Below are 15,419 nucleotides of genomic sequence, written 5' to 3'. Positions count from 1 at the left end.
TCATGAAGAGATCAAAATCTCAGACCCAAACCACTCAAATACCTCCTTCAGCATTTCATCCCACTGTAAATGATTGGGATAAGTAACAGAAGTCAGATACAACAAGACTGCATTCAAACTTCATATTGGAGAAAATTACAGGAAACACCAAAGAAAATAAAGTCAAGTGTTTGACTGTTCTGAAATGGGGTTCTTTGGTGTTTCACGTGAGCATTTAGATGGGTGAGTCACTGAACACTTACAGTAAATTCAGTGACCTCACACTCAAATTCTAACACACTCACTTATTTCTGTAGGATTTACCACACTATTTGCAGAGATATCCATTCCAAATCCCCACACTATATAAAATCAAGGAACTGGAGTGCACAGTCATGAGACACACACGAGATCTCTGACAGGTAGAGCTGCATCAGATATTACCAAAAGTACTCAAATCCCACAAGTACTGCACAGTCATGATACGCAGTGCTTGCTTCTCACCTTTGCAGTTGAGCTCAGGTGTGTTGATGACTCCATTAATTGCAGCCTGGGCAGCAGCATTTTGCTTCTTCAGTAGTTCAATAGTCTTCCTTAGCTCATTCAGTTCAGAGTCCTTAGAAAAGGAAACAGTGGTGATATGTCAGAAAATGCAGATGGTATCCAGCTGCACCAGTTTTCAGTCCAAGCACTGGGATTTGACAGAATTTTTGTAATATGTATGTCCAACGAAAGAAAAATGAAGTTTGGTATACACCTGGGGAAGCACATCCTCAAGAGGACACAACACAGCCTTGTTATTTTAATACAATAGATATACATGCTCTGTAGTAAAGGAACAATGTACATCCACATACACTGTCCAAGAAAACACTCTGCACTTCTTTTGGACACAAGTGTGAATGCACAGGGAAGAAATGTATTTAATCTGCAAAGCCTTTGACACTATCTCCCCTTGTGTTCTCCTGGAGAAGCTGGCAGCCTATGGCTTGGACAGGTACACTCTTTGCTGGGTAAAAAAATGGCTGGAGGGCCAGGCCCAGAGAGTGGAGTGAACAGAGTTTAGATGTTGTACAGAGGGACATGGTTTAGTAGGAAATACTGGTGATAGGTGGACAGTTGGACTGGATGATCTTGCAGGTCCTTTCCAACCTTGGTGATTCTGTGATTCTGTGATTGCACTTCTACACTTGCCTTTTGTTCAGCTGTCATGGTGAGGCTCTGCAGTCTGATCGTCATGTTTCCCAGACTCTGCTCAAATGCTGCCACAAGGTGGGCCTGAAAATTAAATGACACAGAAGCACTTGGTTCTCTCCCAAACAGTATTTGTGCAGGTATTTGAACACATCACCTACTGCATTTCACTGTCGAAACGACGATACAGAGAAAATAGCAGTGAGTCAAAGGGCTGAGTATGTATTGTGGAAACATCTACCAGGATACACCAGGAGGCTTTCAGAGACATTTTAGGGAATGAGCCTTGTCACCTGGATATATTCCTGACACCAAACAGGCATGGAAAGCCCTCCTTGGTTATTGAGCTGCGTCTCAAAGCAACTGCAAGCAAAGACATGAAGGACCTCCTACCACAAAAAGCAGGGAGTAGAAAAGATGCAGAACAACCCATGGTTCTAAACATCTCTTGCTGTTAATTTTTCAACTCAGACTTTTTCAACTCTGACTTTTCACGTGGGCTGTTACATTAGCTATGTACAAGGCTCTTATATAGCCCTGTATAAGGCTACTTAGGGATGCATGTACCCTCAGAATTAATGCAACTCTTGCCACAGAACATATTACAAGAAGTTTAAATCTTCTTCCTGGAGAGTACAAAAACCAAACCAAACCAAACAAACAAAAAAACCCACTTAACCCAGAAAACCCACTAACACATAATTTTTAGGAGAATAACCTAAAAAGTTTTCAAAACACAGCAATAAATAGAATATAAACTGAGTCCTACAATATAAACCAAGTTCTACAAAGGCAGATCAGGCATTTCCTCCTATTAGAGGAGGATTAATATTTTCTGTGTCAATATTTTCCCCATGCATTCAGAATTTACACAATAGAAAACCAGAACTGGAATTTGAAATGGAAAATTAAAGGTTAGAGAATACATTTGCTTCAGAGAATTTTCAGGATTCTCTTGAATGCTACTAATTTTTAATTGAAAAGTGAAGATTTGTGTCATCTGTACTAAACCAAATATAAGAACTCCAAAAATCTGCAGGAAGATGCTGTAAGAAGCTCCAGAGACCAAGGATATGGCTGGTTGTTATTTAACTCTTCTGAAGCATCAAAGCGTTGACACTAACGTAGGTTCAAGAATCATGTTACAGAAGTGAAATACAGTGAAAGAATGTAAATCATGAGATGCTTTAAGTAAAGGTGTTAAAAGAGAAATTAAGCGTGCTTTTGGGGTGAAACAGGTAAAGCTGGAAAATGCACCACCTTCATTTTCTCCTAACAATTTATGAAGCATCTGCAGACAAACAAGGCAACTGAGTGCTGCTGAAGGACAGAAAATTGCCTATTTTTGCTGCCAGATGTTGGTAGCAATATATAGAACTCCCATTGTCTTGAATTGTAATTAGCTCTAAAAGTTTCCTAAAATGTTTTCAGTTTTAATATCTGCAAAAGCAAAAAACAAAAAGCAAAGGAAAAGTATTTTTCAAAAAACAGTTCTAAATCACGTCATAAAAATGCTATCACACACTGATATGCTAACTGAAGTTCCCAAGAAAACCAGACTAGAGATAGCTAGGCCACCGCTGATAAGCAAACAGATCAGATATCTGAAAACACTGCTAACACTAGGAGATAGCAGGCTTCACACAAAACAGCAGTGGACTACTTCAAGTCAAGGACACTGATATTTCCATATTAAGGCTTTTCTATACTAGTTATCAAGCTCTATCCCTAGATATTCACCATACTGAAATCATGAAATGCATGAAAATTAGTGCTTTTAGGTTTCTAAGTTGTATGTTTACTAGAAAACACAGGAAGTTGGTTAAAACTGTAGTACTCTTCTATATAACCTAACAGGTCAAGCTTACTAGTCAGTGCCCAGTCCAAGTCAATCCACTTTTCCTTGTAAAGGAGAGCCAGTAATTAATTTGCACAATTAACTCTATCAGTGTCATTCTTAAAACAAAGAGATCTGTCTTAAGGTGGAAAGATGCTGGAAGTTATGGAAGCAGAGAGGCTCACCGTGCTGTGCTGCAGAACAGAGACAGCACTACTGAGCTCTTGCAGCTAGTCTGCAAGCTGCTCCATCAGCTGATGCTCTGCAACTCACTCAGTGGTCTCTCCAATACCTGGGGGCACCTGACTTGCCACGAAGGTTCAAGCTGCTGAATATTATCCAGAACTTCATGGTGCTTGGCCAGTTCCCATGGCAGCGGGGTTGGAGCTCAATGATCTCCAAGGTCCCTTTCAATCTAAGTCACTCTATGATTCTATTATGTGATTCTATGAATCACCCTCTGTTCTTTTCACATGAAGCATTGAGAACCCAGTGTTAGCTGCATTAGGAATTGAAAATGACTGAGAAGTAAAATAAAGGAGGAGTAGATTGAGAAGATGGAAAGCTTGATAAATGGGAGCTATGTTTCCAGTGCCATGGTAAGGCATTATTATTACTGTACACATAGATATGCACATGTTGAAATAACTGAACATAGGCATAGCTCAACGTATGTCTCATTAGCCACAATATTCTACAAGTACCACAACAAATATTTCATTTTTCAATTCAAAATCTACCTAAAACAAAAAAACTGTCTCAAATCTTTCCAAGCAGAAATGGACATTGGCTCAAACAGATATGTATGGCACAGCCCTGCACAGAGCCATGCCAGACTTGGTCATCATCAGCACACGGCTGACTTATCCGAAATAATAGCTCTCACATTCACACTGCAAACAAACACGAACAGTACAGTAACACAGGGATGTGCACCTCTCATTCCCATCAGCCTCTATGAAAATAAGCAGATCGGAGGCTGTGAGAAAATAGCAAGAAGTAAGCGGAACCATTGCTACATGTGTTTGAAAACGTAAACATTTGTTTAAAAAGCAGACTGCAAAGTTTCTGTTGGGAGAGCAGAGAACGGTGGGGGCTGTGTGAAATGCTGATACTCGTCCAAACATTGCAAGAATTTAAAAAAAAAAAGAGAGAGAAAGCAAACAGGGTTACATGGATTAACAAACAGCACATGTAAGGGAATCTTGCCAAGTTTAGTATTCAAAGAGATGATGGACACCAGTGTCCTCCTCAGTAGCATGTGCTCTTACGTTTATCTATTCCCACAACTGAGGATGTCAGTATGATCCAAGCTGATGACTGCTCATCTGCAGCTTGTTTACCCTAGAACTGCTTATTTTTGCAGCAAGCTTCTGTTTTTTAGATTACTTCTATCTGTGACTGCAGAAGAGAACACACAAATAAACTTGCTCAGGGTCATGCATAGCATTGCCTCAACACTTCCTGGCTTCAACTCTTTTTTCTCCAAGTGTAAACACCAAATTCCAGACGTACTGCCTGCACCGACAAAAATCAGGTATGTTCAGTCTTCAGGCAACTGTAAATTAATTCTCACAGCCCCTTATGCCACTATTACCTATCACTCCATTTATGGAATAGGAAAACATAATGCTTTGCAATCCGAGTTTCTATCCATTTTTATTCCTGCCAGTTTCAGCCATTTGTATCTCATCCCACTCAAATATCAAAACAAGGCACTACTTACAAAATAACAAATAAAAGAGCCAGTCTTCAACGACTCAATATCTGAAGATGCGGTTTTTATCAGACTTTTAAAGCAAAGCAAACACTATAATTCAGTATATAAAGGAAGGCATAAGGTAACTCAGTAGGACTGAGCGTGTTATTTTTCATAAGGACCCACATATGCATGCAGTTATTTTTTAAAATACATAGGTAATACAAACTGAATATTATTCACATTTCTTTTGTTCTGTTGTTATTGTTGTTGGTTTTTTTTTATTATTTACAAAAACAGTGGTAATTGGTGCATTAAATGTGTTCCCTGTTAAGAGTTTATCCTTTGAGTTCTACTCACATTTGCAGTCAGCTGAGTTGTCAGAGCTGATACCTTCTCTTGGGATGCATCCAACTCTCTTCGTAGCTTGCGAATCTGTATATTTTAAGAGATCTCTTTACTGCACTGTGATATGGAGCAGTAGAACAGTAAGACAGAAAACGAGGTGTCTTGACAGAATATTTATGCCTGTCAAACACAAACTGCTCTTACCTCTGATTGGCACTTCTCTTCGGGCTATAAAACAAAACCAGAGGAAAATATGTAAGAACATTACAATGGAAACAGTACAAAAATCTTAACTATTATTATCATTATTATTAATATGATTTTCAAAAATTCAAGTGGTAATTTCTTATTTAGGATTTTCACATCCATACTCCATCTTAGATTACTTGCTTGGGATAAAGAAAGCAGGCTGCTTGTATATCACCTCCTCCTGCACAAAGGAATTTGCCTCTACTTCCCGATTCGTAAGCCAGCACACCGTTGAGTCTGAGCCATGAAAGGCTGAAGTCCTGGCTCAGTGCAAAAGGAATTCCATGAGGTTCAGAAGAGACAGGACTGTCACAGGCCACGGGAGATCCTTAGCAATTTCCTAACTCACACGCTCAGCTCTCTATGGGATGGTGGTCATGCTTTTGCATTCCACAGCGATCTGAAGAAAATTACTACCACTTGGTGCTGTCTAGGCACTGTGGTGATGAAAAATTGAGGACACACAACTAGTTATCTGAGTATGTAAAGTGGATGTATTGACCATCCATTGTGGTCTGCATGACAAAATTTTGGCTACTGTGGCTTGTTTCTAACCAAAGCAATCAGCAAGGAGGAGGACACAGTAAAAAGTCACACACTCTACTACTCTTACGTACACATGTCCAGTACCAGCCACTGTGAAAATTATATTCGTCAAACCACACTATTAAGAACCATTCAGGCTAGGACAGAAGGCACACGAACCAGAATCATAAGCAGTAGCTGCTGACTACTTTCCTTGTGGCTCTTGTGGCTGCAAGGAAAGGTCTGTTTTCCATCCTTCCAATCCATTATCTGTTTTGGCTCCACACAGGCCTTGCTTGAGGCAAGGTTCATAATGGAAGGCAATATTTTGAAATGATTATCAAGGCCTTAAGGCCACGTCACACATGTTCTTTGCTTATCAGTGAAACAGATACAAGAAATAACACTATGCTGGCTGGAAGACTTCACAAACAGTTATGTATGGTCTTCCAAGAGCAAGCCCTTCCCTGTTTTCACCAGGTGTCACTTTGGCTTGTTTCAGCTGTGGAAATGTGCTTACTGTAGAGTTGCATCATACTTACATAATGATTTGAAAGGAAAGATTCTGTTCAATGCACATATATTTACGAAGTAATTATCTATCATTCATTTCTTTAAAAGAATCCCATTTTTAGAAACCTCCTAAATTGTGATCATAGTCTGCCAGGCATGCACAATCCAGCTTTAATCTATCTCGCTTAGATACCGAGGGCACCGAACCACTTACTCAAACTTCTTCAGCAGTAAAATACAAAGCTAGAATGACTTGAAGCACCCAAGTTTGAATTAAGTTCAAGGCTCCTTAATTCTGCTGAGGTCTTTAGCAGCAAAATCTATTCAGCAGAGTTGTAAAGCACTGACTCAAACAATGAACTGCTGCTTTTACAGGATTATCATCTCTGTTTAATGAGGATGCTGCTAAATATCTAGAGGTATCTTTATGAAGACCAACATTTCTCTCATAGCTAGCATTCCTCTTTCTTGAGTGACAATAGTAACAGGAACAAAAAGACTAGTTATTCTCCCATTGTATTAATATAGCAAAACAATTAATTCCATTATACTCACTGTCGAATAAATAGATGATGTACTGGACACCAAAGAGAGAGAAGAACCATGCACTGGAGGAAAGAAAATAAACAAACTGAATACAGTGACCACACGGTGGTCGCCACAGATCATCTATTACCAGCTATTTGCATACCAAAGAAATACCTCCATCATTACCCATCATAAACTTAATTACGTTACTGCACAACGTTCGGCTGGAAGAAGAGATGGCCAGGTATCCAATTTGGTAAAGCTGTTTTAACAGTTGAATACTACAAGTTTTCTTGGAGAAGGAGGTGCCATTGCCAAGATTAAAAAGAAAAGTTTCAATGGAGGTTTATTTAGAAAGAAGTATTTCTCTCGACAGCCTCATCTTAAGACTCAGGAGAGAGAGATAACTGTAAATCAGGAGAGATTACAGAAGTAAGCCTAACTGCTTCATCTTTGGCATTACTGAGACTGGGGGGAAGCTGTTTTCTTTAAGCAGTCTGAACATAGAGCAGGATAAAGATGGCCTGAGAGGAACATGATGCCCAGCTCCAGGATGCAAGCATAAGCTCCAGAAGGTTTGGAGCACTTCCATCAGAAATCACTACAGTGGGATGTCAGCACTGTCTTCTGAAACAGCTCTGACTGTGATCTAAACACTTCTTCTTGAGTACGCTGTTCAGAACAACTACCTGAAGCTATTATCTGAGCTACTGGAACATGCACAATTACCTTTCCTTTTCTTTTTTTTAGAAACAAAGTACTGAAACCTTCATTCAAACTTCAGATAACTTCACACCAATCAGGCGAAATCTCTTTTTCTTTCATCTAAATACTCCAGAAAAAAAAAATACAACAACTAACCAACCAAAACTGAGAAAAGCTGCCACTGTGCTCTAATTACCTACTGAAATTCTCCTATGCTCAAAATAAATGGGTTCTGTTTTCACACTGACATTATATCCTAAGGCGAGGCTGGAAAGAGAAGTGAACAAAGTCTAAGTTGGCTTCTGGAGGAACTTAATACAATTAAAAGAAAAAACACATAACAATGCAAAAAATACCCTCATATCCATTTGCTCTTTCTGGTTAATAATGTTTTCAATTAAAATGATCTTTACAGTGAGATATTAAGGACTGCACTGCAGTAAGAACATAAGAATAACCACAACGAGTCAAGCCCAAAGTCTGCCTATCACATGTTGCATCTCTGGCCACAACTACAGCAAATGTTCAGGAAAGAAATGAAACAAGGCAGATTCTTGCTGATTTTTCACCAGGTACACCTTTGCATCTTCTGGGAATCAGCAGAGATGAAAATTCCTGAGATGGAAGCTGCATTCAGACCATTATTTTTCATAGTCACTACGATCCACCATTAAGTTGCTCAATTTCCTCTGAATTCACTGACATACTTTATCTGTACTAAAAACTTCTGCTTTGGTTTAGAAATACATTTTGCAGTTGTATTAGATCTGCTGCTGAATCGCTCAGAATGTTCCTTGAGTGTCTCCAGACCTCAATGGTACGAGAAATAATGGATAACCATCCTCTTTGCAATACACTGAATTATATGTTATCACCTCTTCAGTCGTCATTTTCCAAGAGGAAAATTTCTCACCTGGTCTATATAAAAGATACATTCAGAGAAGTTTCTCTGCCAACTGCCCAGACAAGAGGAGGATCTCCTTAAAATGGAATGGGAGACACAAATTTTTAAATTCACATTGCCTGGGAATATTAAGATTGCATTGGGTCTTAGAGGAAAGAAACAGCGAAAAAAGGGAGAGAATTTACAACTCTGCAAATCACACTCCTGCCCTGTAAAACTGCAACATTTGAATGTGCAAATATGTCTAGTGTCAAGGGCAACCAAGGAATTAATACTTTTGTTCGATTTCGTGGTAAACTTTCTGCAGATGGCTACTTCAAGGCTATTTAATTAGGAGCCTGAAGGCAGCTATGCTCTTCACATGATTCCTGTTTGCTGCAGTTAACCCGCATCTGCATGCAGATTACAAACCCAGATTGTTTTGGAGCTATTATTTGAAAACTCTATAAATGCATACGTAAGCATGACGCATTTTTTAATGTTAGAAAAGCAGCAGCCCAGTCACGATCAACTGCCCCCAAAGCAGAAAGAACAGCAGATATTTCAGCCAGTAGCACAAAAAGGAATAAACATTCATATCCCAACAACAATGGATTTAATTCCTGTCTCTCTTGGAGGATGAAACCTCAGTGTAAAGCCAGCAGCAACACAGCTCCTGGTGAGGACGCACTGCCAGGGAAGTGCAGTAATGGGAGAACCATGAGACTGTTCTGGCTGCGCTTGCTCACCTAATTTCTGGATTGTTTGGAGGCTGTTTCTCCTGTCATCTCCCTGGTCCTGAGACCCTTCCTCCCAAAAGAACCTCCTCTTTAGTAAGAGAACTGTTCATCCCAGAACAGAATTCAGTTGAATAAGTATCAGGCAGTATTTGACCTTCTTTGATTATCTATCTTTCTGAAAGTGTTGCACAAAGAAAGGTCAACTCCTGCAGTGACACAGATTGAGCCCTACAGGGGTTATTCTTCTCACTTTCAACCCCTAATGAAGATGCTCAGCCATGGGCTTCTAAAATACAATTGCATGTAATGGAGTTACAGTTTGGCTGAATTCAGTAACGAATTCGCCATGAATCTGTCTGAAGCCATTTCATATTTTCAGTACAAATACACATACACAAATACACATTTTTCATCCCTTCCAATGGCAGAAAACAGATGGAATAAGCATCCACAGGAAGGCACCTGGTGGCTCTAAGAGACTCCTATGAGCATATAAGCATGGCTTGGATGCTCTAGTGCACGACAACCACAGGATACTGGCATACAAACTGCCACAAGCACAAAGCTTTAGCAATGGCAGCAAGCCAGAAAAGACTTGTATGAACTGTATTGGTAAAGCACCTGTTACTCAACCAAATTCCCAGTCCTTACCAGAAAAGAAATTTAAGACTGGAAAAGCTAATCCTGTCAGCTTCCTACGAATTCTCAAAGTGCACGGTGATGTTTTGTGGCATGCAGCCATATGGGGCTTTTGGTGTGTACTTAGAGCTTGAGTAGGCTATTTGGTCTTCAAACAGCCACAAGGACACATGATCAGTAGAAATCAAATAAAATACTCATTTACAAGTAAATGACATTTTATTCCTGTACTTACTTGAGTTTCTTTTATCAAATACGCATGAAAATATGCCTGAAATGAGGATGAGGAAGAAAAAAAAGTCCACATGTTTTGAAGAACTATTCAGGTTTCTCTCGTGAATGCTGTGCAGATATGAATCCACAGCATTCAGCAGAAATACCAAGGAAAGACAAACTCCTTACAGATCAAATACTCAGAAGTTAGATGGAAGAGCAACAACAGTCTGACCAATGTCAATTATTTATTCTACAAACAGAAGTATGGAGGCCTAGGCTCAGATGGATATGCCTATTCAAAAGAACAGTTTAATTGGCTAACTCCAAACATGAATTTAAAATATTGAGAGAAGATCACTAAAAATTAAGCACAGGATGTGCTTAAACAATTTCTGCACTTATATGTGCAGAATACTTATATGCCATCCTACGTTCAGCCAGAAGGATCACTAAGTATCACTGGAACAAAGACAAACAGAATCAGAGAATGCTACGTAGAAAACTGCTCTGAAGTGACCCACATGCTGAAATGAAGCACTACATTTACATTTGGTTTAGGTGAGAATGCCATCTTCTGCTCATTTCCACCGCCACATACTGCACTGACCTTCTTCGAAGCCATCACGGAATGAGCCAGAGCGGCTCATAGTTCTGCTCTTCTCATCCAGGGACATGGAGCTGTTTCTGAAGCGGGTGTCACTGTAAGGGTCATAGGGACCATCTGCATTGGAAAGGCTGTGAGTCCGCAGCATGGTTGGATTTGACAGGCTCATCTGGGCTGCAGTGGTTGGGCTTGCTGTAAAGCACAGATAAAATGACAATTTATTTGTGTGACCACAAATTTTCACGCTCAATGTTGGCGCAGCTATCAGAAAACATTTCTTTATTTTGAGACACAAATTTTTCATGTCACCCACTCTAGACTTCATTATGTTTCTAATTTCAGTGGATTCAAGTAAGAGGCATGCAAATCAAGCTAATAAGTAAGAAAATTCAAGTAAATAAGGTTATTCTAAACACTAGGTGATAAGTCCATGCTTCTACAGGCAAACTCAGTCAACTCAGTAACACCTCATACTCATGAATTAATTCTCATTTAATTTGAAACAGCCCTTCCTCAAAAAGGTGTAAAATGCCCAGGCGAATTTAAACTAATATTTTGCTTACACAGAACAGGCCTCATGAAGGATCTCCTTAGAAGTCTTCAGGTTCCCAGAGAATGGTATTTTTATGTGTACTTAGAGGAAGTTGGAAAATTTAAGACCTTAGGTTCCCAATAGTTGTTTATTTCGGAACAGTTTATTTCCCCTACGAGGTCCTAAGAATTCTAAGCAGTACACAGGCAAGAATTCTTGCAGAACTTGCAGATTAAAAGATACCACAGAAACATCAATTTTGCCTTGAGAGCCAATGCTCTCCCAGCCAGTGCTTAGAGTACAAAACTTCCATTCCAGTTTTCACATTTTTTAAAGCACTTTTTGTGATAAATTATTCCCGTTATTTAACAATAATTTTTGGAAAAATGAAAACAACAGAATTGCTGTTCAACTCGTAATTTTCTCTGGGTGTCCTACGACTGCCTGTTTCCAGATATTCTAGCATGCTAACAGTTTATTTCAGACACAGGGGTGGTCAACTAAAACCTACCATGGATCATATTAAGCTCCTTCTGTTGTTTCCTTCATTTACTTTTATCAGTGTAATTAAGTTAAAGAATTTTTCTGAGTTATAATTCCCCTGCTTTTGCCTATTATTTCAGACCCAGTTTTGTTAAATTTTCATATCAGCCAGCTGATACAGAAGAGAGATACCAAGTGATATGCTTGGCCTTTAAAATATTAGTAAGCAGGCAGGCAACATTTTCATTCTTTCAAACACAGCAACATGTGATATTAATTAATAGCTTTGCTTAATAGCTCTCAATTTAGATTAAGGCATCTGATGACTCCACGGGAAATACTTTCAGATGTTACTGCAACTGTGCCACCTTTGGGCACGCAAGACACCCATGCTGATTAGTCACACTAATTTCAACAAAAGTGCTTCCTGAAGGTTCAAAGTAGTACTTGGAGCTGCTGCAATACCATTACACTATGTCATCTGCTATTTTCTAAGCACACAAAGTATTGCTATGATTATCAAAAAACATTTGTTATTCACCAAGCTGGGAGAAGTTAAATCTAGTTCCGGAAGGTGATGTTATGCTGGATCCTGATGAAAATGGAGAATTGCCAGCAGTGTCCTGGAGCCCCCCTGCTGAATGCGACCGTAGCCATTCTTTTGCATCTTCCTGGCTACGAAGCTGGGAGGAAGGAGTATACCTGCACAAAGCAAACAGGCTCTTTCAAAATGAACCCTGGCAACTATTGAATGAAGAAAGAAGAACAAACGAACAAACAAACCATGAAATGTCACAAAGCTTGAGGACGGAGAGAGGGAACAAAAGATGGAAAAACTTGCATATAAAATGTAAAGATTTCTCCTTTCCTACAGCCTCAGCAATAACCAACTAGCAGTTAACAAAAAGATACCAGTAGAAATTGTGTACTGTAGTACTGCAGAATCAAGTGCACTATGTGTTACATAGGTATGACTGGAAAACAAAGACAAAGCTTGGAAAACCCCTCCTTTCCTTAGGATATGCCAAAACCTCATTTTAATCCTTATTTTGTCCTTATTTTAATATGTTGGTGCTAAGATTAGCTGGATTTCTGTCATACTACAATCCAAGTCAAGAAAGTCATTATCATATTTTTAAACAAGTTGGGAACCCAATAATTTATATTACACAGATATTAACGGGAGGTGCATCTCATCTGGTTCAAAATGAAATTAAATAATTTAAATAATTAAATAATCAACATGGAGACTACACTGAGCCTTTTCTGAAGGTAAACCTGACACATATCAGTTTATTAAGAATGGGAGGTTTCTGCATGATCGCTACCAACCTCTTCAGCACTCAAATGCCTCAGTCTTAAGAGAGAGTCTTCACATATTAGAGACACACTTGACCACCACACAAACATTCTAAACAAAATTTCAGATTAAGAAAGCCTTTTAGCACTCAGCTTCATGGGACAAAGCTGCTGTGAAGAACGATGCACAGAGCACAGAACTAACTGCCATTGAACTAGCTGCCATAGAACAAGCTGCCGCTAACTGCAGCTGCCATTTCAAGGCACCAACTCAGAGATCCTGCAAGCTGCATTAAGCAGTTCTGACGTGACAGATTTCCTAAACTGCTTGATATCTCCTATAAATGCTGTAACACTAAGTGTTTAATTAGAAGACCTCATGTTGGCAGTCTCACTTGTATGGATGGAATAAAAAAAAAAGTCCGTGCAACGTTGTACATCGTAAAAATCACAGTCTTAGAGAGGCACAAGATGTATTAGAAGGCAGTTGCTAGAGGTTTCTTTGGGAATTCTTTTCTAGATAAGTAGAAATGATCTCTGAGATGCCTGTGTGCTTAAGGATTCAGAAGAAAATATCTTCTGTAAAGTGAGTAGGTCCATACCCATCCTAAAAGGTTTAGGATGATTCTGAAAATATTTTCTGCTTTTGTACAAACACCAAGGACACTGGGGTGAACATAATCTCATGTCACTGCATGTAAGAGCAACAAAAGCAGCAAAATCATTGCTTCCAAGCAAGCAAGCCCAGTGAAGGCTGATGACGTGCTTTCCAGCAAAAGCCACAACTCTTGCTTAAGCAGACAAGGATGAAAAAAAAAGAAAGAAAAAGCACAGTAGAAAATGACCTCCTTTATGAATTAAAGGAAAAAGAAAAAAAGAAAGAAAAGAAGAAAAGGAAGAAAGATTGTTGCCACCTCTTGCAAGCACTGCGACCATCACCACCAGCCACAACAGAAACACAAGGCAAACTCCAAAGCCACCACAAAAGCCGTTAAACTGTGTGGAAACACCGATACCTGAGTCCCTTCTTAGGCAAAGTGTTCCTATCAAGATGTGGGTCGCTGCAGAAAAGTTAAAAGAGAAGAACTTCAGAGAAGGACACAGGGAAGGGTTAAGGTCAGAGCGAAGAAGGGAGTGCAAACATCTGCATCACCTCTTCAGAGGAAAAAAGTGCTGGGGCCTTCCTACAGGAACATGCAAAAACCTCCTTCCCCAGGTGTGGTTTTTCACAGGCATGCAGCTGACACCATGCTAATGAAACTCATCTGCTCACAGAGTGATTCTGTCATTTCTCCCGTCCACAATAAACGTAAAAATACTGTGTGTCAAGCATATGCTTAAAAATCCCCATTTCGACAGGCTATTTCTGAAAACTGAGGAGAATCTGCTGGCCAGAACCACCTTCCTGCCACTCTGCTCAGCAATACACGTTGGGAATGCAGCCTGATGGCACTCTTCAGCTGCGTGCTATGGGACTAACAGGATCGAGCTGTTTAAGTGTACTAATCTCAGCTTAAATTCCATCAGCAAACTGAAACATTTTGATTCAGGTCATCTTTTTTACATTCATTTTTAGAAGGATGGTTGAACCCAAGCCCCCACAAAACACTCATGTAGCAAACTGCAATAAAGGACTGACAACACTGAATGACACTGGGACTTCACGACGTAAGTGACAAGCCTGAAACGCAGTGAGAAAAGCAGCATGCCAGAAGGATGCTGAAATGCTAGTGAGAGTTTCGAATGACAGAACAAAAATTGGCAAAGAAATGAGCAAATGTTCAGAAAAAAAACCAAACCAACCCCAAATCAAAAGATGTTCCCGGTATCAAGAGCAATGAGAAGAACATGCCATCTCTGCCATATGCCATAATCCAGATTTAGGTAGATAAATGGGGTGTTTGAGTGCACTCTCACTGGCATGTCTTTGTGTCAGTTCACAGCTGAACAATGAACACAGCAGAGGACTCGACTGAGCACATCTTTCACAAAACAATTTGCGTCACCAAGATGGGCAACAAAACCTACAGCCTTGTGCATTCTACTGTCCTGAGACAGCATTACCTGTCCTGTCTCCTGGGCAAAGTATTTCTGCAGAATTTGGGACTAGCAGCAGGGGAAGAAAGAGGGCTAGAAGAACCAGTCCAGTAAGACAGAAAAATATTAGAATGAAAAAGAGGAGAGAACAGAAAGGAATTACAATAAAATATAAACAGAAACCCAAACCATCAGAACATTACATTCAGCAGTAACTTCGGCATTAAGATGCAAATGCAAAAATTGTGTCACTTGACTGCATAATTAGACATCAGGATGTAGCTTGTGGGATACCACCTTCTACAACAGAGCATGCCCTGCAAGTCTCTGTCTTATCCAGATGCTAGCTCAACATGCTGGAAAAGCATGTTCCCTCCTCCCTGATCAGCCTGCTCCCCACTCCTACCAG

General features: G+C 39.7%; 1 protein-coding gene across 2 annotated transcripts in view; it reads right to left on the bottom strand.

Moving 5' to 3' along the window:
* NAV2 (neuron navigator 2) overlaps positions 1-15,419 on the bottom strand; it is a gene marked incomplete at both ends in the record, with an annotated part of 305,316 nt that overhangs the window by 19,807 nt on the left and 270,090 nt on the right. For both annotated transcript variants that reach the window (XM_079537585.1, XM_079537584.1), the window contains 9 exons: positions 484-595; positions 1,174-1,257; positions 5,070-5,144; positions 5,262-5,285; positions 6,900-6,952; positions 10,663-10,851; positions 12,216-12,376; positions 13,990-14,034; positions 15,038-15,103. In XM_079537585.1, coding sequence (XP_079393711.1) covers positions 484-595; positions 1,174-1,257; positions 5,070-5,144; positions 5,262-5,285; positions 6,900-6,952; positions 10,663-10,851; positions 12,216-12,376; positions 13,990-14,034; positions 15,038-15,103 — 809 coding nt within the window. The remainder of the gene's footprint in view (positions 1-483; positions 596-1,173; positions 1,258-5,069; positions 5,145-5,261; positions 5,286-6,899; positions 6,953-10,662; positions 10,852-12,215; positions 12,377-13,989; positions 14,035-15,037; positions 15,104-15,419) is intronic.

The sequence above is a fragment of the Tetrao urogallus genome (assembly GCF_951394365.1).
Source record: "Tetrao urogallus genome assembly, chromosome: 6".
NCBI classification, from domain to species: domain Eukaryota; kingdom Metazoa; phylum Chordata; class Aves; order Galliformes; family Phasianidae; genus Tetrao; species Tetrao urogallus.
Note: the sequence above shows the minus strand (reverse complement) of the source record. Positions and strands in the feature narration are given on the sequence as shown.